The 23,694-nt window shown below is 41.7% G+C and overlaps 2 protein-coding genes across 7 annotated transcripts in view; both read right to left on the bottom strand.

Annotated features, from left to right (window-relative positions):
• ralgps2 (Ral GEF with PH domain and SH3 binding motif 2) overlaps positions 1–16,636 on the bottom strand; it is a 100,785-nt gene extending 84,149 nt beyond the window's left edge. For all 6 annotated transcript variants that reach the window (XM_049588170.1, XM_049588169.1, XM_049588167.1 and 3 more), the window contains exon 1: positions 16,508–16,636. The gene's annotated coding sequence lies outside the window, so the exon portion shown is untranslated. The remainder of the gene's footprint in view (positions 1–16,507) is intronic.
• A 1,471-nt stretch (positions 16,637–18,107) lies between these two features.
• Positions 18,108–23,689, bottom strand: LOC125895960 (cytochrome c oxidase assembly factor 7). The gene is made up of 3 exons (XM_049588224.1): positions 23,305–23,689; positions 23,051–23,191; positions 18,108–20,106 (listed from the first exon to the last, which is right to left on the bottom strand). The coding sequence occupies exons 1-3, from the start codon at positions 23,408–23,410 to the stop codon at positions 19,661–19,663; spliced, it is 693 nt and encodes a 230-aa protein (XP_049444181.1). The 5' UTR covers positions 23,411–23,689; the 3' UTR covers positions 18,108–19,660.
• Between the last annotated feature and the right edge of the window lie 5 nt (positions 23,690–23,694).

Genomic DNA, 23,694 nt, shown 5'->3' on the forward strand with positions numbered 1-23,694 from the left:
AGTCCCAGTCACAGACGAGGGGGCGACTTGCTCGTAGGCTTGTTCACACGAGGACTCATCGTGGCAGACTATCTGCCGACTCACCTCCAACCCAAGGTGGCTCTCAAGATCCTCTGCGACGTCAAAATGGCGGTGAAAATCATGTAATGTGAACTAGGTTTTAGAGCTAACACTATCGTAACAAAGTCTGCCATTGCACAAAATGTTGTCTCATTTGTGACACCTCACAAAAGGAGATAAAGGCGCACACTCAGACATCACAAAACAAAAACTGTTTTCCCCGTCTACATGTCAGTTTCTGAAAATCTTCACCATGGACTGCGTTTTAAAAAAGCTTCACTTTCTATGACCTAAAACACAGTTTGCTTGAGGATGAAAGGCGTCGCTTTGGTGCAACTTGCCACCTTCTTTGTAAAGGGAAGTACACGACCACCCGCTGAGACACCCAACTGTGCAGCACTGTGCAGCTTTTAGGCCGCTGCAGGGTCGGACAATATGACAACATGCCGTCTACCAACAGCTGACAGGATGTCAAACAGTAGAGATTCTGCTATGCTTTGTACTGAGGTAGTTTTCCTTTTAATATTCCACATTACAGTGTGATGAAGCACGTCGACTTGCAGTTATTTATGTCATTGGTTTGGCCAAAAATACTTTCCATCTGGTTATTTATCTTTAAAATGCTTTTCAAGTCAATCTCCAGATAATTTACTGCATCATGATTTATATTGTTATTGCCATATTTAAACATATGACAAGTTTTAAACTTATATGGGCTACTTTTACTTTCATCAAATCACACGTTCAGTGTTTATCCTAAGGTGACTCTTGACTGCCTCACTAAAAACCATTTTTCCCACAGGCAGGACAAATACTGTGCGCTTCCTCATCTCTCAGGTTAAAATCCGTACTCCGCTGCATTAAAGTTTGTTTTGTCCTAACTTACAGTCATAAAGATGAATCCGTCAGAGCACAGAGGCTCTGTCAACAGCTGGTAGCAACTATGGCTTGTGTTATATATCTTGTAATGCTACGTCCAGAGCATGATACTGTTGCTCAACACAACAATTTAAACGAACAAAGGTCACGCAAGTTGCCACAAACTGGCAAGTGCAGTGCCAGTATATTGGCTACACACCTATTGCCAACATTATAAATCAGCAGACTGGATGACTGGACGAAGAATTTATTGCACCTTTTATTGAAACATCTCGGCTATCCCCAGCCAGCATTCTTTACCTTAAGCAACCACACTAAATGTCTCAGTCCAGCGCAGGATGATAGCACATGACACACTGCTTTGAGTCAGCACTGTAAATTTATTATCTGAAGTTTTGCTCACAGCAGATTAGTAGCAGAGGTTTCTCAATCTGAGGCAGCCTGGAGTGAAAAACATCAACCACACAAAACTACAAAAGCAACAAGGAAGTGGTACCACAGAGTAAGTGATGCATGCTGGTAATGCAAGGGCAACACTTCCTGTAGCTGCTTTCTACAATGAAAGCTGTGGGGCTGTTATGGTGGTAGCCACATGAAACGTTGGGTGACAGTGAGTGGAACTGGGTTGGTGTAGGTTTTAACAGAAGGTGGATGCGGGCATATGAATTTACATTTGACACTTTTTGTTCATTTCTCTGTTGGTGAATTATACCGTCTGTGATTAAAGAGCTTTAGATACTTGGAGCAGTTTGAACGGACATTAAACGCCCCACACAGCTGCTGCTGCTGCTGCTGCTGCTGCTGCTAGGATTGCAAGAATTTAATGCAGCTCAGTTTTGAATCAAACTATGACGATGACATATCCTAAGATTTCCACATCGACTATTTGAGCCCCCCAAAACAAGCTAAAGAAGTTGTGAGGGTTTCTGAGTCACACTTTAATAAGGAAACATTATAATTTCGTATACATATCAGTTTGTCATTGTGTTTATGTCCAAGACACAATATGTGTATTCATGTGTCCTTCATCTCTATCAGAACATCATCATGAATACTTCATCTTCCCTCTCTTTGAGCTACTGTAAAGGCAAAGCATATCAATAATGTGGTGCAGGAATGAGCCCTAAAACTCGAAAATGAGTTAGGATTTTAGCACTTGCAGTTCCCTCGTCTCAGCATCAATGTTTTTTTGTTTTTGTTGTACGCCTGAAATAAGGTCTGTGGTCAACATGAACTTAGAAAATTCAGTTTTTGTTTTTACAATATAAAATCTGTCAGTAAATACCTCAGTCCTGAATTTTGAAGCCTTTAAGCGTCTTAAAAAGTGGCCAAATGACACCACAGGACGTCATCACCCTGAACACTGCTATACAGCTTCCATTGTGGTGAAGACAATGAAGTCATGTGACTATGGTGTAGTTTGTTTAGAGCCCAACATTAGCCTTTTCCCTCTGCTGACTGCATTTACGCTTTAATAATCGTAAAAGTGGCGCTCATTTTGTGAAGATTATCTTGCTAAACAAAATGTGTAAGCATCATAAACTTTTGTTAGCCACAGAGATTCTTTTCTGTAATAATTCAAAATTCAGTGAAGAAAATCCCATTGGCTTTTTGTCAAGGGAACCAGGGCGACACAAACTTCCTTCCGGGCTGGCCTAGAAAATAAATGATATCCTTGCAGCACTCCATAGGACTTGAGCAAACAGATGGTGTTTGAGCACAACATTCTTATCTCCATCTTTGTCTGCCACTCAAAGTATAGCTCTTTCACCTTCACATTGATGATGACACCACAAAGACAGACAGGGAGCATTTCTCAGGACTGAGTTCCAGGTGGGCCCTGGGGGCTTTTGAGTGAGACACGGCGTGCTGCAACCTGACAAACCATACAATTATGCAAGAGCAAACACACACTCACAAACACCTACAGTCCTGGAACAACAATACCTCCTTTCTCAAAAGAAAAAAAGTACATCCAGGCACAGGAAACTGACAATAGCAGAGACTAAAGCTCCGGCTGTTAAAGCCTGTTCCTGTCAGCCAAAAGGTCGTACAGTCTTACTGTTTCTCCAACAAAAAATCTTCTTTGATCCCAGCTGCATACATGCTGTAGCCATACTGTGGGAGGATTGCTTGCTCATTGGTCCGTCCAAGGTCGTCCTTGCAGCCAAAATCAGACTGAGATACAGTATTTCAGTTTGTTTTATGAGGTAGAATGTGATTAGAGAACATCAGGGAGCAGCTCTACTGACAAAACCAAAGGAGTGTTTCTCATCCTGCTGTATCGTACTATCTGTCCATTTTTAAGTATAATCTCTCAAGTCATTCACCCCCGAGATAAAACAGCAAAATCTACTGTCTCTATGACAATGAGCTCATCCTCCTCCAATATGTTATTCTATCCTCTTTTAAGCTGGCCGACTCTGCTCAGATACTCGACCCAAAAGAGCAGAGCACCAGCCAACACCGAGGCGCAGACTCTGCGGTGTCTTTAAAAGTAAACACGGCGCAGGCAAGCTGTTGTTAGTCTTATATGTGTATGAATATTCAGTCTACACAGCCAAGGTTTCAGTATGACAGAGAGGGGAAAACAGCCGAGAACACTGTCCTGTGTTGCTGATACTGCTGAGTTAAACTTTTGAGTATTTAACTGGAAGATTAGTTTCAATTCAGAACTCAAGTCACTTTGAACCAGCTTAACTGAGCAAGACTGAGATAACAGGCCTCCCATACTGCTTAGCACATGCTCACACACACACACACAGTGCTACACGCATGACTTCCCCTAACACGGCATTGCCCTGTCTCCAGGGCCTGATAAAACGACCAATTACAACTTAAAACACAATAGGAGTGCAGCCAAGAGGGAAAAGCAGAAGGAAAAGACGGCAGAATAAGTGTGACAGCTCTTCCAACATTTGTGCTCAGAAAGGAGAAGCACAACTACACCCAAACTGCCACCCAAAGCTGGTCAGAGGGACATGAACTACACCCATACAAATGCACACAGTTGTTTGCCAAGAGAGTTCACTAGGTCAGAGGTCAAATGGGGGAATAAAACACGGCACACACAGAGGTGGAGGGAAAATACAAGAGGGATAAACTGGAAGAAAACGCAGACATGGTTATTAAATCCTTTGAGAAAATAAAGCTGGATCCATCTAACTTCAAGGCAGAGAAAGAAACGGAGAGGCAGAAAAATCAACAAAAAGAGGAGCCAGAAGGAGAAACAACAAAATGTGATGAAAACAGAGAGACAGATTTTGCCTAATCTGGCCATGGCTGTCTCTTTTACTAATATGGTGAGTACTTACTATTCCCATCTGATAGCAGCTATGAAAGATTGATTCTTTCATCTTTCTCACAAGGCAGAACAATGTTACACTGTGTGCTGCTTCCAGTGTGTGTGTGTGTGTGTGTGTGTGTGTGTGTGTTTGAGAGAGAAGGAGGGGGGGTGAGCCTGCATCAAATGGAAGAGGAGCAACAGCTGAGACTGGAGAAACAGCTGTATCTCTTCAACGCCTGCACTGCTCCCCTCCCCCTCTCCCATATCCCCCTTCTCTCCCTGAATGAGCCCCTCACACCCCTTTTCTGACCCTCCTCTCCCACAGAGCAGCATGGCCAGGGGCTACACTCTTTCTGTGCGCGCACACACACGGACACACTAATTACAATATGAGCCTGGGTTACAGAGACACTACTGGTTCAGGCCTCTGTTCTCCTCTCAGAGGACAAGTACAGACAGGATGCATGTGCTGCTAAACATTCATCTATTGACTAAAAATAGGAAAGACATTGTTTCCAGTGGCAATGTCGCCCTCCCTCTTCTCTTCCCTTTCTCCAAACCCTCCCAGCTTTGTCACTTTTATAGGTGGTTGTCACTTTGTCGGTTGCCAGAGGAGTTGGGCGATATGGCCAAAATCTATCACAGTTAAGCCTAGTTCACATTACACGATTTTCACCCTGATTTTACGTAATCACACTCGTAATCTACTGAGTGTTCATACCTGGCGATGTGTGTTTCTGTCAGCGGACGTCTTGCCAACTGCGTTACGACCTCTGTGTGCACACCACAAGATTTCTCCACCGAGCCCTCGCCGACAGAGCCCCAGATAACGCGGTGACGTCACCAAACTACGTTTTTTAACTTGGAGACGACACATCGTAAAGGCATGGATATTCTTCCCAGTGTTGAATCAGATCTGCCTCCAGCGCCTGGAGGCAAACACAACACGCTCCCCGTGATCCTGTGGACGCCGCTATTGTTGTTGTTGCTTGATGGCCGGCTTGTCAGTGTTGCCAGATCTTGGGAGAGAAACCAGCAACCAGGGCTATGGAAACAAGCCCAAAAGAAGCGACGTGTAGAGAGCAAGCCCAAATAAGCAACTCCACTTTAGAAACAAGCCAAAAAATGCAACCCACGACTACCAATATTTGCGAGACTTGAGAGATTTTACAAAACAACAAGCCCAAAGTCGCAGCTAATAAGCAGACCAGGCAACCCTGCAGCTTGTCCTCCTCACATTTCTTCCGTCCTCCTGCGTGCTGACGTGGGACGTATCCCGCCTCTCATTGGCTGATGCTCTTTGTCAGTCGTGTCCCACTTCATCAGTTTTCTAGCATGCCAAATATCCAGTCCCAGTCACAGACGAGGGGGCGACTTGCTCGTAGGCTTGTCCACACATGAGGACTCGTCGTGGCAGACTATCTGCCGACTCACCTTCGACCAAAGGTGGCTCTCAAGATCCTCTGCGACGTCAAATTTGTGGTGAAAATCGTGGAATGTGAACTAGGCTTTAATGTCATTTTATATCATTGCAGCGGTTTGTATCACCAGGCAGTAATTGTTCTGAAATTCAGTTAAGAAGTGGTTTAAAATGACGATGGTGTACTTCATCACATTTGGCTATTTTCTTCCATACACACAAGAGAACAACTGCCTCGCAATCGACAACACGAGCTAAAAAAAAAAAACAACAACAACCTCAAAACAATAACTCAAAATTGAATCCTTAATGTGTCTGAGGATAATTTCAAGTGTTACAGGTTTCTGTATTAACAACCTCACTCTCCTCCTCCATGTCTGCCTACATCAGGTCACCTTACGAGGCGCGTCAGTATGGATCTCACTGTTTTTCTCGGCAAGTCCTGCCCTACTGTAGAGTGATTAGCCCCTTTTACACTGCCAGATTTTCCGCGAATGTTGGGCCGTTTTGCCGGCAAGCTGCAAGCATTTAGACACACAGAGCCACACAGTACTCGTCACGTCAATGCGACAAGGTCAGAGGTGACTATGGTTACCCTGCATTCTGTGGTGTCAGAATAATCGGGGGAAAAATCCCTCCTGGCTGGGAAAATTCACATGAATGCCTCCTCAGGTCAGAATTCAACAGCGTGGAGAAGAAACTCTGTACACAAGTTGACATTTTGACGTCATATATGCAAAAACATGGCAGATGAAATTAAATGTTCAAAGGAAATAAACTTTTCATCAACTCACATAATGTCAATTTTTTTGCTCACATGTACTTTGTAACATGGTATTCGGCTGTAACCATTAGTTGCTGTCCACATAAAGTCAGCTAGATTAATTAGAAAAATTATTTATTAGCATAAATCAGGTAAAGCAATATTTTAGCAGCTTCAGGGGATGTATGAGTGCAGCAACAAATCTGGGGCTGAATCACTTTGTAATACAAAGCTTCAAACTGTTATCAACATGTTATTATACGCTCTGAGCAATAAATTACAACACATCTTTGCAGCATCCATGTTGCTTCCACAATCTAACTAACAGCTCATGAACACACAAAGTCAGAGGAATGACTTCCCGACTTGGGGAAATAGGACCCTCCTAGGAGCATGTGAATGCAGCATCAGGGCAAAGAGGTCACGGTGAGGGCAAAAACTTGCAAAGAAAAGCAGTGGATCCATATTAACACTTGCAAGGCAGCTGGATTGTTTAGATCATGCAAGATCACACAAGAATCCAGCCCTAATTTGCTACATAGCAGGCCCATAATTGCTTCCGCAGTAAAAATGGTATTGCAAAATCTCTAGTCTTCTTCTATCGCCACACCATCGTATTGCCCAACCTTACTTGCTAGTCTCCAACACGCACTGAGCTTGCTTATTGCAGTAACAACAGTCACAGAATGGACACGTACAAAATATAAACAGAAATGCTGCAAGTTCAACATGAATACTGCAAATACCCTTCACCCCGACAGTAAGCACTACAACAGACTAGGAGCAGACACAAACTCTACCTGTTACATGTGGTGGGAGGAAACATATTAATTCATTACAGTTGTATAAATGCCATATAATGTGGGAAGGTGTAACTGAATAGCTTTAATTCTTGGAGTGCTGCATCTTCTTCACATAGTAACAGTAGAAGGAAATGCACACCAGTTTTTACTTTCTTTGCCAAATGTTCTGGAATTGTACAACACTTGGATGTAAACATACTGTCTTCCTGTTACTGTCACATCTGAATTGTGCTCAGTACAATCTGTGCTTCTCCTCTAACTGCCTTGTCTGGAACAAACACAAGAGCATCAGTGTGTTTCATTTGACTCTCAGGTCAGATGACATGTGTTCAATACAAAAAATGGTGTGAATGAAATGAATTAACAGTCAGTTTGACAGTTGGTGATGTAAAGTGTGTAACTGCAGGCATGTGAGCGCAAGTCTCTGTCTGCATGTCAAGACCCGACCTGTGGGAAACCTGACAAAGGAGACAGGAAACAGGTTGTCTCAGTCGCACAAATCTAAATGGATTCTCTGAGATGACACAGAAAAACACATCTTCTCAAGACATGAATCATCACTGTTCATTCATCAAAGAAGAGCTGGATAGGAAAAAGGAGAGAGAAGAGCAGAACAGGTGCGGAGGATGAGGTTTTTTATTTATACACCACTTTCCAAAAAAGACAACGCCTGCAGTGTACCTGAGACAGGCCTGTCTGGTGGCAGGGAAACAGTGCAAATGAATATGTTGGAGAGCAAATGGAAGAAAGAGGCAAAGAGCGGAGGGAAGGAACAAGAGGTGGAATCATGTTTGTCTGTATCTGATCTATTGTCTTTGGCAGGGTTCAGGACCAAGTTCACAAGTTTCCATGACATAGCCAAGGCTCAGCTCTCAGTTGGGCTCCCAAGCCAAAACACTCAGGGTTTAGACAGATACATGGGACTGTGTTGTGAGATCACAAAGCCTTGTCTCTGATACATGGTGGATCAGGACAATATGCAGGGGAAGTGGAAGGGTGCGGCATCTTTCTGTTTATATACAATTGGGACAGAAGGGGGGGTCATGGCCTGGTCCTCATTCTGTATCTGTAGTAGAACAAAACACAACAATAGCCCCCACATCCATTTTACTCAAAACACCTGAGCACACACATCGGTCCAACTTACGCTTCAGGCATAATTTAAATGCTGTTGAATGTGAGTATTCACACTCGGCTAGAGGACTACGTTCACAAGTCATGGTGGGATAGATGATGACGTCAATAGGCTTTTCTTCCCAATCTAAACCCACTTAAGCATCTTTGTCCACCCCAGCACTTAAATCCAGGTTAACGATTTTAATGCTCATAACATGTATCCAAATTTCCAAATAATAAAATCTCTTACAGGGCTCAACAATAAAGTTGCCCGATTGCCCGGGGCAAGTAAACCTCAAGGTCGGGCACGTAAACTCACAACTCACTTGCCCGATCGTGCAAGTTGCTAAAAATAGTAAAAGTTAATAACTAATTGATAAAATAAATGTTTTGTTTTTTTTGCAGTCTCTCTGCCTGAAGTCACAGGCACAGCTGTGTAACAATGTCCTGCCCACAGCCCCCACTGATATTATTTTGCACGACGGACGCTTCATATAACAACAGAACAATATACTATTTATGGTGTTATGTCATCGTGTCATTTCTGTCTCTACGTGGTCACGCGTTAACAATTCTCCTCTGCTCTCTGTATCGCACACGGCGGAGTTCCGCCACACACACAGATGAGCACGCTAGAGCGGCTCGGGCCGCATTTTCCTGACCAAACCTGACCCCGAGCCCGGTGCAGTTTGTCAGCTGACAAAGTTATTGAAATGGACAGTGTGTAAATAACCAACAGACTGCTGTTACGCACAGACAAACACGCTGCACTCCGAGCAGCGCAGCACGGCACTCATGCGGAGCTTGTGTTGCGTTCAGGCGTTGTCACGTAAATAACAACTTCCAGCACTTCAATAGGTCATAGCACAAAACAGCAGCATGTCAAGTGACTTTTTACTTTCATTATATTCAATACAGTTGTATGTTCCTAAATCTTGAGACACCTCATATGTAAGCTAGACAGACATTTCACCTGCTCATACTGTGCACACATGTACTGTATGTACTTAGTCCTAAAGAGCCCCTCTGGTGCCAGTAGATACACAGAAACATCCCAGCAGGCTGTGCTTTGCATACAAAAAAAGTTTCACGCATGTGAAAATTATTTTTCATGTGTGTGCTTCACCTCCGCTGCTACAACTCCATCCTAGGGGAAACACTGCTGTGTGCGTTTTGTGCAACAGGTGGATGTGGTAGTCTACTGGTAGAGTAGAGAGAGAGCTAAGTAGCGTTGAAGTAGAGTAGAGCAGGGCAAAATATATTAAACCCAGTGTCAATACAGCAGAACTGGAGAGAGGGGTGAAAAATAAATAGAGGTGGGCATGGCTCAAGTAGGGCGCAAAATTATAGACGGAGAACGATTGACAGATTTTTCACTTTAAGCCCTGACACTGTCATATTTGTGTAGGAATTAAGCTACAGTACATGACATATGTTGTTTTAATTAATAAATACAGTGTGAATAAAGATTACAAAACATAAAAATAACTGCAGTCTTTGTTATTTGACAATTTTTATAGGGCAAGTAGATCTCTGACCAACTTGCCCGACCGGGCAAGTGAAAAAAAACCTTAGCGTTGAACCCTGTCTTATCTTGCCACATTCCTTTAAGATGACCGCTGCCTTGCGTTGTACTCCACATTTGGCTTCAAATGACACTTCCTCTGTTAAGAATATTCTAGATATGCAGAGTCACATGACACAGGACGCGGCCAACCAGCCTGAAAAGTGTCTGGTGGAATGAGACCCTCATAGCTGACATTCTGCATGCCTTAAAGGCTGGCCGTGTCCCTAAACCCACCTTTGACCCCTGACCTCATGACCCCAAACACCTACAACCTGACACACCTACCCTGGTTTACACCAATCAGCTGGGTGAGCTGAGCCAGTATTGACCTTGAAAAAAAGCACATGCATATACATGCACAAAGACTTAAAGACATGCAAGACGACCATCCAGGCAGTAGACAAGCATAGATTTCATTAAAGCCAGTTAGCTGACACATTACCACTTTGTCTTGAACCAGCATAACAAACAGCCAAACAACAACCTGCTCTGTACACTGCCATCCTTCCACTGTGACAGGATCCTGTTTACAGTCCGAGGGAGTGTGCAGTACATTCAGGAATAACATTTTACAACAGGCAGGGAGTCAGGTTTGTACATAACATTTCAGCAGGACCCTCTGTGGTTGTCAGTTCTGATTTATCCCAGAGTTTACCCTAATTTTGACACCCAGAAATGCTCCACGTCACGCACTGGCCCGGTCCTACCTGACAGATCATAACTGACAGAGCCTAACAACATGACAATAAGGAAAAGCTTTACACCAACATATCGAAACTAGCTGCAATTACATAACATGCACAGTCACACGAGCTTGACCAAAAACCAGGCAGGGAAGCCCCGGGGTTTCCTCAAATTTTCTGACTTGTCAGCCTGATGCTGAAGTCCAACCTGATAAGAGTAACTCTACACAAAAGGCACGTAAGGGGAGAGGAAAAGGTCCTGAATTATTACCAATACTAAAACGGCTTACACAAACTAACTTTGTGATCTCATTACAATGTTGAATAAATATTCTGGTTTCACTACCTTCCTCTATTCATGGAATTTTATGACATTTAAATCACAAGGCAGTGAAAGTACCCAGGGTTTCATCAAAGGCTGACAAGGCTGGACACCAATTCTGGAAACTACATTTATTCTGCATTGTGGTTGGCATTTGCAGGTTAAGAACAATTATGACAGATGATGAGGTCAGAAGAGATCTGCCTCTTGATTCAAAAGATCACTTATGGCTCAGCACAATGCATTACAACCATGATAACAAGTAGAGCATGTCATTAAACCCAAATCTATTTGAGTATTTAGGTCAGATTATTACTGAATAAAGTACAACAATCAGTGAAGATGCATGTATGCTTTGTGTATGTTATGATAACATAAAACTTGGGATTTTAAAAGAAGTATCATTTCAGAATTGGTACTGAAAGTCAGGTCCTGTATCAGCACCAGTGATCTCAAATGAGACATATTTACAAAAGTCCCCAGTGGAGGGAGGTGGGGGAAGCAGAAAGCAGAGGTTTGTGAGTTGGTGAATGTAGCGTACGTCACAGCATTGTGAGAAATACTGCCTAATAATTACGCAGATTGAATTTTAGGCTGACAACACAGGAGTAAAATAGCACCAGACTCACTCAAAACAAGACAGCAACATGAAAGAGAAACTGAGAGTGAAGTAACACAAAGGAGAAGCTAGGAACTAGAGAGGAGAGACGGGTATGGGAGACAAAGTTACGCAGTGGTAGTCCACTCGCTGTGCGTAGCCCTTCATGTGTGAGCCACTCCCATCAGTGGTTAAATTCAGGCTAAAATGTTCTCAAAGCTCTAGGCCTCCTGTCGCCACTCGGCCTATTGTGGCGTGCATCTAACAGGGTGTGTGTAAGAGATTCAGCCATCAGTCACGAGTGACCCTCTGTGTGCAGTCTCTGTTTCAACACTGTCTGTGTCCAGCTGCTCTCTGTACCTCTACTTCTCCTAAACAAGAGCTGTGATTACGACACAGCAGGAACGACATGGCGAATAAACTCATAACAATATGAAGAGGCAGTTTTGCACTACTTCCTCAAATGCTGTGTGCAACAAAAAAAGTCATATTGCTCAATCTACGCGGTGAAACGTAGTGCCTGCCTCTGAGATTTCTGTAGTGAAAGCCAGGACGTGCATTATCCTTGTCTTTTATCTGCCTTCTCACACATACGAACGCAGTCAGCCAGTCAGGTGTTAGCCAAGCTCACATCTACAACACCCACTTCACCCAAATGCCAGCAACATTAGAAACACCTCATACGTAAAAGGTCTTTATCAAGCACTCAATCGGACACAATATCATTATCAGTGTTCCAAAACAACTTGTCAAGCGCGTAGACCTTTAATATTTCTCCCAATAGCAACAGAGAAGTCAGCAGCTTTGTGAAAACCAGATCAGAAAATGAACACAGATAACTAGCTTTGTATTCACACTTGTAGTGACAGAGCCAAGGCTGGGAAGGCATCAGAGGAAGAGTGTGACGACATGTGACTTCGCAGTTCCATCTGTGCTGAATGGATGTGCCAGACACACGCATAAAGTTACCCTGGCAACTGAGCAACAGCGCTGGTTGGAGGTCACACAGAGAGAAAGCTTGATGCAGACCAAAACGCCTCTAGAATATGTATAGCTCTCAGAAGGAAGCTCAAGATGACTGCTTATACACTCAAAAGGGAAGTCAAACGTGAGCTGCCCTCTATATGTTGCTACACACAGACACGGCCATAATGCATCGAGGAGCATTTCACATAAACTGTGTGGTGAACATGATGCAATGCAGAGCAGAGAAATACAACCTGAGAAAGACCAGAGGTTGAACTTGATGACGCAAAAGCCCTTCAGTGTTTTATCCCTTTCTCTTGTAAACACACGGCCCTGATTCTGAGAGGGGAGTTTCATTTCACACACACAGATGTAATCTCTAACTAATCACATTTGCAGGCCTTGGACAGAGCAGCCATACCACAGTGCTGAACAGATGGGCCCACGTACACGAGGCATCTCTGGGATTAGCTTCGCCCGGAAGGTGGAGGTGGAATGTAAAGTTACCGAGGGACGCTTTCTAAAAAGTAGCTGGTGCTCAAATGACGCTGAGGGGAGACTTATCCGAGCAGGTATAATGATTCAGAAATGGAAAACTGGAATTGCATCTATGAGGGTATGTCCTCCGAATGATTTTCTTCCACCGGTTGGAAGATGACCAAATGTTTCAATTAAGGAGTGCTTGCTTGCGTCCCTGCAAAGACAAACGCATTTAGCCATAAATAATTATGTGTTATACTCAACGTGATGTGACTGAAAATAAGAACAGCACTCTGTGAGCAAGTGTGCTTCAGCATATCCTCCGGGCACTCACACTGTTTCTGTTGGCAAGAAACAGATATGCAACATGACGTTTTTTGTTTACAGTCAGGAAGAGAGAGACGAAGAACAGGATAAACCCCAAAAACACACAATGATGATTCAATGCAGCACTTGTAAATAGGCGTACAGATGGGGCTCGTGTTGCTTAAGACCAACGGTACAAATCTCCGCACTGAGAATACTGAATCAACCATATTTTATTGGATTAAAACCTAAGCCCTGGAACTAAGGCTGCTAAAATAAACAGCCCAGGTGTACCCTTTGCACCCACTGTCCCGCAGGTGAAACTTTCACTGGTGATCTATAACAATTTGCAGCTCTCTCCCGGGTTCGGCCTGAATTGGACGAAGTAAAAACCAAAAGGAATTCCAAACAGATTCCTTCTCTAACATATGGAGGGACTGAGGACCTCCCGACATTTGGAAATAATTAGGTTTCATCTCCTCTTTAGGTCTTAACTTTAGCTTTATCTCACGACTCAATCACACAATGCTTTCAGAACAAGCTCAACTGCAGCTATCAACTCTATCTAGATAAATTATGCATCTATTTAACTGTTAAAGAAGACTGCTAAGGCCAAATAAGACCGTTTCAGTCTTTACTGCATAACATGACACCATTGCACTGTAAAGGCTTGCCAGTCATGAGTCTGAACCAGTGACCCCTGGGTCATATGTTAAGTGTTGAGAACAGCAGCTCCACACAACCACACTAAATATCAATATGGAACATTCCTTAGTTAAAATGGGGAGCGCGCGAAGCAACGTCACGCAAGACACTGACAAAGAGTGTGTTAGATAGGAGGCTGGAGCAGAGGGAGGCTTTGTTTAAGAAAAGAAGGGCGGTCTAATAGTGAAAAAGGCGTGAATTCAGCTCAAACTAATTCTGCTTGACAGCTAATAGAGCTGGCCCACTCAAGTGTGTGTGCTCCCAGAGCACCAACATATCTGCAGTTATTCCTGACCTCACACACTGAAGGAACAGAGACAGATAACATGGAGTTCGGCAATGTAGACTGTGACGGCACACTGGCCTCTGTTATCAGACCACCACTGCCTCAGATTGAGTTGACATTAAATGGTAAACATATGATACAACATCTAAGATACAGCCCTAACAACTGATAAATGTTGAGTCTGCACATTTGGAATTGATTACTATCACTTCTTTAATGTAGGGCTGTGCATTTAATCAATATTAAATCAATACTGTGATATGAGAATAGACATAATCTTCTATTTTGGATATAGTATTGTAAGTGTTGTCTTTTCCTGGTTGTAAAGGCTGCATTACAGAAAAGTGATGTAACTTTATCAACTTACCAGACTTTTATAGCTGTTATTATTTGCCTTTACTTGAGATGTACCGATACCACTTCTTCCTTCCAGATACTGATTCCGATCCCTGAACCTTAGGTATCTGCCAATAGCGAGTATCGATCCGACACCAGCACGTAAAATAAAAATGGATGGGATATGAATTGTTGTATGTCTCAACTCCTAAAACTCTGTGTAAAATATTAAGAAATAAATACGTAATAGTAGAATGAACGCCATAAAACTGTTTTTTTATTATTATTATCCAGTGTTGACACAGATCAAGACACAGGTTAAAGTGCAGCCCCACAATTTAAGGCTACAGTAGAATGCTTTTTAAACTCCACTTCGTTTCTGTTTCGTTTGCCTGTAGCGTGCGTATGCGTAATGACGTGAGGCATTACGTGGTATTGGACTGGTCGTAGGCTGTACTCACCGATGCCGCATTTTAGGCAGTATCAGAGGCATTTCCGATACTGGTATCGGTACAACTCTAGCCTTTACCCACTTTGTAAGAACAATGTTGTGATTTCTTACTCCTCTACATCGCCTGGCCCTGATTTACAGATCCAGTGTGATGGATTGAGTGTTGAGCAGTTAGGCTGCAGGACTGAAACTTCTCCTGTTTGCTAAGGACGTAGAACTACGGTGGCCAATGCATAAAAGCAAAAAACACAAATGGCCCTGTCAAAAGCCAGAGCCTTATTTCCGCTCTGGGCTACTGTAGGAACAACATGGCAAGCACCATGTACATAAACAGTTCATTTTAAGGTAACAGAAACACAATACTTCTTTTGAAGTGAAAATAAAACTAATGAAAACATAGTTATTGGATTTATATAGAATTTCTGCCAATAGGTGCCCCTGAGTCCTCCACACTGGACCTTTAAGTTGTTATTACTGATCAGCAAATTAATGACATTAAAGGAAGTGGACAGCAATCAGACACATGTAGAGCAGGTTGCTGAAACAAGTGTGGGTGAGATGTGAGTGCATTATGTGAGGAAACACCTTCCAGCTGAACTTGGGAGGAACCTCCAGCTTTTGCTCTCAGAGTTTTTCCTCATGGAAGTAATTTCATGAAGGTGGTCACCGCTTTCCCAGATTCAAAATACCCTCACGACTAATCTTTTGTGCTTATTCTGTAACCGAGACATGCTATGGCTAGGACAAGACAGGCTAATGCTGTGCACAGTATTGTTCGTGGGTGAACCCACGCCACACCCAAAGCACTCCCCGGAGGGCAACTGTGCAGCAGGGGTTCACCGCCAATGAGCTATCCAGAGCAGGACGCCTGCAGTGGGTTTGGCTGTCGGACTAGCAGCACAAACGGGACATTAAGTCCCCAGTCTGGCTCCACAGAAGCTAACCGTGTAGCCACTACAGTCAACAAAGTAAAACTGAGAGAGAGGAATCATAAAATGCTAACTCACTGACTCTCACCACTCTTTTCTCAGAGCTTTCCACATTAGCGTGCTGCAGTTCTTGCTAGCCTGATTCGTTAGCTGAGTTAGCTTCGTGAGGGAGCGCATGATTTATTATTAGCATTATATCAAACTCCTCGGTGCTGCTGCTCAGCGTGGGGTGGGGAGACCGTGTCTTCACGTGGGCGGAGGAGAAGATAAAAAGCTGGTTGAAATAAACCCGAGCACCCAGCTACTGATAGTCTGCAGTGCGATAAAATAAGCCAAGTATTATCGTTTCCCTCGCATCTTCTTGTCCCCTCCTGTTGATGGATGCCGATCTACTTTGATAACGGAGCATCCTGCGTGTGAAAACAAACACATCCAAAGCGTTCGTGAGGCTTAACGTTACGTTAGCTAGCTGCCTCGACGGCTGAGGAGGGATTTTCTACATGATGTCGCAAACGATCAGAAACTTTGACTCACACTGGTCTTGAACTCACCGAAGTGAAGCCGTTATCTTCTTCCTTCCTTCGATATTCCAGCGGGTTCATCAGAAAGCAGCAGACAGCTAACAGTTTGGAGGCTAACGCTCAGGACACGACGATGCGCCTCGCAACAGCTGTGTTCTGTTTTGAATGAGGGCTGAGGAGGCGCACGGCTGACGGGCGGAGCTAGTCCGCCCATCATCATCATCCTCCTCCTCCTCCTCACACCGGCGGCTCAGCTCACCTCCACATACACACTGACCTTTTGTCTGCGTCTGTGTTATGTACAGGTTGCTGATACGGTGGGGTATAATGTTGACACATGGGGGAGCATACCCGGTGCCCACCTATTGTGATGAGTCCAGGATTAAGCGCCGTGTGAGATTTGAAAAGGTTGGCGCAAAGTTCATGTGTTTGATTCTGACGCCATCTTGTGGTCCGACCACAGCTGTGCCCGCACCAGTATGAACATGTTTCAGGACATGACCTGGTGTTAAGGGTCACAACATTTACTGTCTCCATTGACCCTGTGAAACCTGGAGCGAGTACTGAAATATTTAAACCCTGAGCAAATGGTGTGATTTCTTCCAAAAACATGAGGAAAATGGCAACGAGTCTGTTTAGGAGATGCCCCACAAATTGCAAAAAAATATTAATAGATTAGAAAATAGAAAATTAGGGGGAAAAAAATTATTAAAAAAACTGGGGGGATGATAAGAAAAAAGGTAGGGGAAAAATATCATTATTATTATTATTATTATTGTTGTTGTTATTTATTTTAAAATTATATGTGTGTTTGTATGTCTTTTTAAATGGACCTTGAGTTTATCAGTAAAGCTATCTATTATTATTATTATTATTAATAGAATCAAATATTAGAAATAATAATTATTATATCCAAAGGACAGGGGGATGCCATATGTTGTAAAGCCCTCTGAGGCAAATTGTGATTTGTGATATTGGGCTTTATAAATAAAATTGATTGATTGAAATTGATATTTTAATATTAGAAATAAAAGAGAAAATTAAAAGCAAAAAAAATTGCTTAAAAAAAGAAAAAGAGACATTTCTCTCATAATAATAATTTATTACATTTTAAAATTATGTTGCAAAATTATTGTAATTTTTAAGTTCTCTTTTTAGGTCATTTCCTTGTTTGATTGTTTTTAACTTTTTCTCTTTATGTCTTTCTTTTTTTTATTAATTTTTAATTCTAATTTTCTTGCTTTTAATTTTCTCTTTTTACTAATTTCTTGCAAATGTTTGGGGTCATTTCTCCTTTGGTTGCTCATTGCCTTCCCATGTTTTTAAAATAAATCAAGCTATTTTTTTAGGTTTCACAGGGTTAATTAATTCCTTATATTTTCTTTAAAATGCATCAAATATTTATGGCGAGTGACTTAAATTACAGACCAAGGTGTTCTTTGTTATATAAATACAAATAATGCTTCTTTTACACACACACACACACACACACACACACACACATACACATTACTGTGTGCTTAGTGCAAAGTAGTTGACTCCTACACAAACGACAAACCATAAAATCGTTAAAAATATTCCAAAAATTATTTAATTATCTTTAGGTCATGTTACACTCTCTCTGATTATAACTATTTATAACAGGAAGGACTACATTTCTCTAAGTGTTTTCATCATTGCATCGTGTATTCTGTCCCTGCAGCCATCCTGTTAGTTATTAGTTTCTCATCTTAAAAAAAAAACCCTAAAATTCCATTCAGACCAATTTCAGGAAGTGGCATGTTTTTTGAAGGAAACTTGGTCCAGTGTGAAGGATTTACAGAGTTATATTGGCAGATATTAAATGTTTCTTCAGTGTCTAATCACTTAAAAAAAGAACCATGGTTTTTGTTACCTTAGAATGAGTTAGTATCTATATAGGGACCTGATCCTCATCCGTGGAGATCAGCATGTTGTATGTTTCTACAGTAGCCCAGAAGAGACAAACCAAACACTGGCTCTAGATAGAGCCATTCACATTTTTGTGTCAGCCCCTCCGTGACAAGGGTGTTGGAAAACAGATTTTATATGTTTATACATTTTCAAAAACTGTTTTATTCAGTGCTTCTACCAGTTTAAATCACCGGCTCCATATATTTTTTTGAGAAATGAGAATTCTCACCACTAGATGCCACTAAATCCCCCGAAATCTTACACGCCATGCCTTTAAAGGATTAAAGTAGAGTGAGCATAAACCTAACACATGCTCATGTCTTTCTGCAATGTTTCACGATTGTTACACTCTGACAGCGCCACCCTGTTGGGATTAATTAGGAAGAAAGTTGGTCTAATAAAAAAAAAACAAACTTTAAAACATATTTGATATAGTTAGAAAAGTGATGTTAATGTGTAGAAAGTTAACTATAGCACTCACGGAGCTAAGCCAAATTTTCCTCACTGATAAGTTTATGGACCAAAATTAACCCAGTCCAACCATAAGGATTAATATTTGGGTGCTCCAGTGTGGTCACTATGTTTTCTGACAATTATACATGTCACTATTCTTACTTAATACAAAAACCCAACAGTTCCAACATCAGCACTGTGTTTGCCTGCTTGATTTACATGTAGCCCCATCATTGTTACAGCTGAGCACTCAAGAGCTTCACAATTTGAGGCAGCTCATTCGACATGTTCCAAAAGGTTTGTTCAAATTAAATAAAAATAAATTATGTGCCACACAAAACTAATAACATATACAATAAATATTTATAATGTTGTATAAAAAGGTTGGTGCACATGACAATGTGATGCTGATCTAAAGACAGAACACTGAGTTTAAAGCCTGTAAGCTTGTGCCTAATTTCTATACCACAAATATGGACCTTTAAAAGCCATTATTAATAATCAACTACTGAACATGAATCAAGACTCATTTTATTTTACATTCACATTAATATACATTTGGCTTAAATCTACCAATACAAACAGTCAAGCAAACACTGCTCCCTGAATTTGTCAGTCTACACACTGTAAATGAGGCAAACACGTTTATTTCACCATTCATTTTTAAACGACACATCATCTCCTACCTCTGAAGCCCTGAACAGATTCTGCACACAATTACCTGTCCCCATAAACGACCTGACTGAGCACCATGTGTGTATGATATGATATATGATCATTTAACCAAGTGTGTCACATTCACTCCCCAAATTTGAGCTGCCTTTCCTTCTCTAAACTGTGCAGCTCCCTCGCTCGATTCTTCAGCTCCTCTGCTTTCTTCTCATCCTTCTCCGTACCATCCCCAAGTCTGTACATGCGACTTGCATTGGCGCAGCCCCACACATGTCCCAGCTCACAAGCCCTGTTAGCGTACTTCAAAGCTTGATTCATATCCGGCGCCAGTCCTTTGGCATTGCCCTCGATGTACAAAGCACTGAGGTTAAAGCAGGAAGGAGCGAAGCCACCAGCACAGGCTTTCTCGTAGTACTGCCGAGCTATAGTCGAGTCAGGTCCTCCTTCAATAGCTCGCCCATCATGGGCTAACAGACCAACGTTATGGCAGGCATCTATGGACTTCTTTCCCTTGGTATTGCAGGAGCGCATAAAGCAGGAGTAAGCAGTTTTCAGACACTCAGTCACTCCACCTGTTGGGAAGATTTCAAATACCTCACTTGAAAAAAAGAGTAGACATACTATAGCAAGAATCATTTTGAAGTGCTGCAAGGATCAAAATAAAAAAAAACTCATTTGAAGAATTTAATATTCATGTGTTCACATGTTAACAATGTTCATTAGATATTTTTTTATTGAATGTATGGAAGCAAATAAGAAACATAAGTATTTAAATTGTAACAGCGACTGAATGTTTAATATTGAAATTTAAACACCATTGAATTCACAGCACTGAGATATTTTACTTTGAAGAATTCTTATCTACGAAAATTAAATATTAAACCTATTGATTTGCAATTTCAAAAGCTGAATTTGAATATATCGTATTCAGCGTTCATAAATTCAGATCTAAAAGTTCAAATTTCAGAATTAAAAAGAAAAACCAACAGATTTTTCAACCTAAATTTTCATTTTCATTTGTTTTTTCCTGTTCATATAGTTTTCGATCTTAAGTTGAGGGGAGGTCCGTTGTATAAGCTTATAGCTTCTTGACCTCTCCTGTCACATCCTTATTTTTTTCTATTATTTATCTGGATTCTGTGTAGTTTTTACTATGTGTGCAAATAATAAAATAAACAAATAAAATAAAACAAACTGAATTCGAGCAATCAACTTTAAGTGAGATGAATCTGTTTCTTGAAATTCTGAAACTTGAGCTTTTGGATCTGATTTTTTTAAAAATTGAAGAAAAAAATTAGCTTTTGAAGTTTTTAATTTAACAAATTTCATATTTTAATTTCAAACAGGTGAATTCAGAACAAATAAATTCAGTCATGGTTTTCTGATGTAAAATATTTCCATGCTGTGAATTCAGTGGTGTTTAAATTTCAATACTAAGTGGTTGTTAAAGGGATAGTGCACCCAAAAATGTAAATTCAGCCATTATCTACTCACCCATATGCCGAGGGAGGCTCAGGTGAAGTTTTAGAGTCCTCACATCACTTGCAGAGATCCAAGGGGAGAGGAGGTAGCAACACAACTCCACCTAATGGAGGCTGACGGCGCCCCAGATTCAAACGTCCAAAAACACATCATTGAAACCACAAAATATCTCCATACTGCTCGTCCATAGTGATCCAAGTGTCCTGAAGCCCCGACATAAAAAGTTGTTTGGAAGAATGTTATTTCAACTCTGTTCAGCTTAGGGTTGGGACTCGTTAGGATTTTAATGATTCCGATTCCTTACAGATTCCTACATTATATTCATTATACTTGCTATACTTAAACAAGTATATAATAAACACAAATGCAATCATACAAATACAAAAACTTTATTCTAACTGTTGCACAGTACAATTAGATGAAAATACACATTTGTGTGTGGTGTGTATTTCACATTTAGAGCTTGTATCATCTCCCTGAGAATATATAACAACAAAAAGTGATTCTCTGATTTCTACAGTAACACTATTACCTCAAATTAACCACGGCAATGTAATAAAAAAATACTTATATGCATTCATGCTTGGGCACTGTTATTTACGTGACAACACCTGAACAGAACACACACACACATTGGCTGTTTGTTTCTACCGCTCCCCTCGCTGGAAGCGGACCTCCCGCCGCCAGCCTCCGCCTTGATCAAACACTGAAAATTAAATAAAAGAGGGAGACAAGTTTTCCTATTTTATTTTATTTGTTATATTTCTACATCTCCCCTCGCTGGAAGCCTCGGACCTCCCGCCGCCCGCTCCCGTCTCAAACACGGTCGTCTCCCTCTCCGCTGAGCACCCACGGCGCACGCCCGGCCTGTTAAATAGCCTGTAACAACTGTGTGACACAAACTCAGTGGTTTAGTAATTAAATAATGTCGGGCTCGGTCGGGTTCAGACATAAAACAGAATGACTGTTGGGTTCAGACAAAAATATGCAGCCTGTGCCGCACTCTAATGGAAATGCACATGATGTTTAATTTTTTTTTTTTTTTCAATCTAGGAACCGTTTGCAGGAACCGTTACTCCAAATGTGATGGAACCGGTTCCAGAACGGAACTTTGGACCCGGTTTCAAAAAAGAACCGGGTCCGGATCCCAACCCTAGTTCAGCTACAGAGCTACAGGCTACAATGAGGCTAAAAACAGAGTTCAAATGAGGTTTTTCCAAACAACTTTTTATGTCGGGGCTTCAGGACACTTGGATCACTATGGACGAGCAGTATGGAGATATTTTGTGGTTTCAATTATGTGTTTTTTTTCGACGTTTGAATCTGGGGCGCCGTCAGCCTCCATTAGGTGGAGTTGTGTTGCTACCTCCTCTCTCCTTGGATCTCTGCAAGTGATGTGAGGACTCTAAAACTTCATCTGAGCCTCCCTCGGCATATGGGTGAGTAGATAATGGCTGAATTTTCATTTTTGGCTGCACTATCCCTTTAACATCAGAATACTTCTATTTGCTTCCATATAAAAGCTTCGTCAACAAATAAGTCAAACAAAAAATGCCCATCACATACAAACTGTTGCCTTAAGATGCTTTTTTTAGTCTGACCAAATTTCCAAACGGTATTGAATTTATGATGATATGAAAAAAAGCAAGTAAATCCTCACATTAGCAAATATTTGGCATTTTGACCTGATAATAATTAATCATTGATTCAATTATGCAGCTACTCATTTGAACTAATTAACACTAATTTCTATATAGCCCACATACTGTTGGGTTACAGACACTCCTCCAAGAGTGCATCATATTTCAAGCTTTCTTCATGTATTTTTCTTTACTAACTTTATCTTGCAAAGTCACCAGTAATGCCAATACAGTCATAAATGCGGTGGTTAAAAAGTGCATCCATTGCTTGTGCACTTCATGTCATAGCATTAGACCTACAGTTTTGTAACAGCTGTGTGACACATAATGCAATGTGACCACAAACATCAGCAGAATAAAATATGGACAGCAACAATCCACTCTGGTGTTTTACCTTTGCCTGTGACGTGGTATGCCCCCAGTTTATAGCAGCTCTCTCCATGTCCATATGTTTCACAGTTATGTTTCAGCACTTGTGCAGTAGATTCATAGTTCTTCTTCACACCCTCCAGGTAGTCTGCGAGCCTTTGGCACCCTGAGAAAAACACGTCACAGGAATAAACGACGTTAACACATGTCAAACATTAAGTCTCCATGTCCAACAGTGTTTCAGCACCACTGATCTGAGAACAGCGCAGCGGGCTTTACCTTCAGGATCCTTTTCTTTGTAACACTGGAAGCTGTACTCCACTCCCAAATTGTCCAAGAACTGTTTCACTTCATTTTCATCCTCAAAGTTTATAAGTCCAGCCATGTTTCTTGCACTTGTGCCTTCAAGCTTTGCTGTGATCGCATGTGCTGAAGGCTTAGCTGCACTGCATCCACGAGCACTTGTGACCTTGGTGAACGAGTTACTGAGCGATTATACAAAAGTGGGTGCTTCAGATAAAAATCTCAATAAAGATGGCGTCCGTTAACCGTCAAGGAAGTTGTTATCAAAGCGTGTGGTTGTTTTAATGACAGTTTTCCTTTAAAGACAGAAGAAGAACACGGTCACGCTCGTCTTGTGGTGGTCGCTTCCTGGTTTTATAACTGTCC

Source organism: Epinephelus fuscoguttatus, linkage group LG10, assembly GCF_011397635.1.
Source record: "Epinephelus fuscoguttatus linkage group LG10, E.fuscoguttatus.final_Chr_v1".
NCBI lineage: Eukaryota > Metazoa > Chordata > Actinopteri > Perciformes > Serranidae > Epinephelus > Epinephelus fuscoguttatus.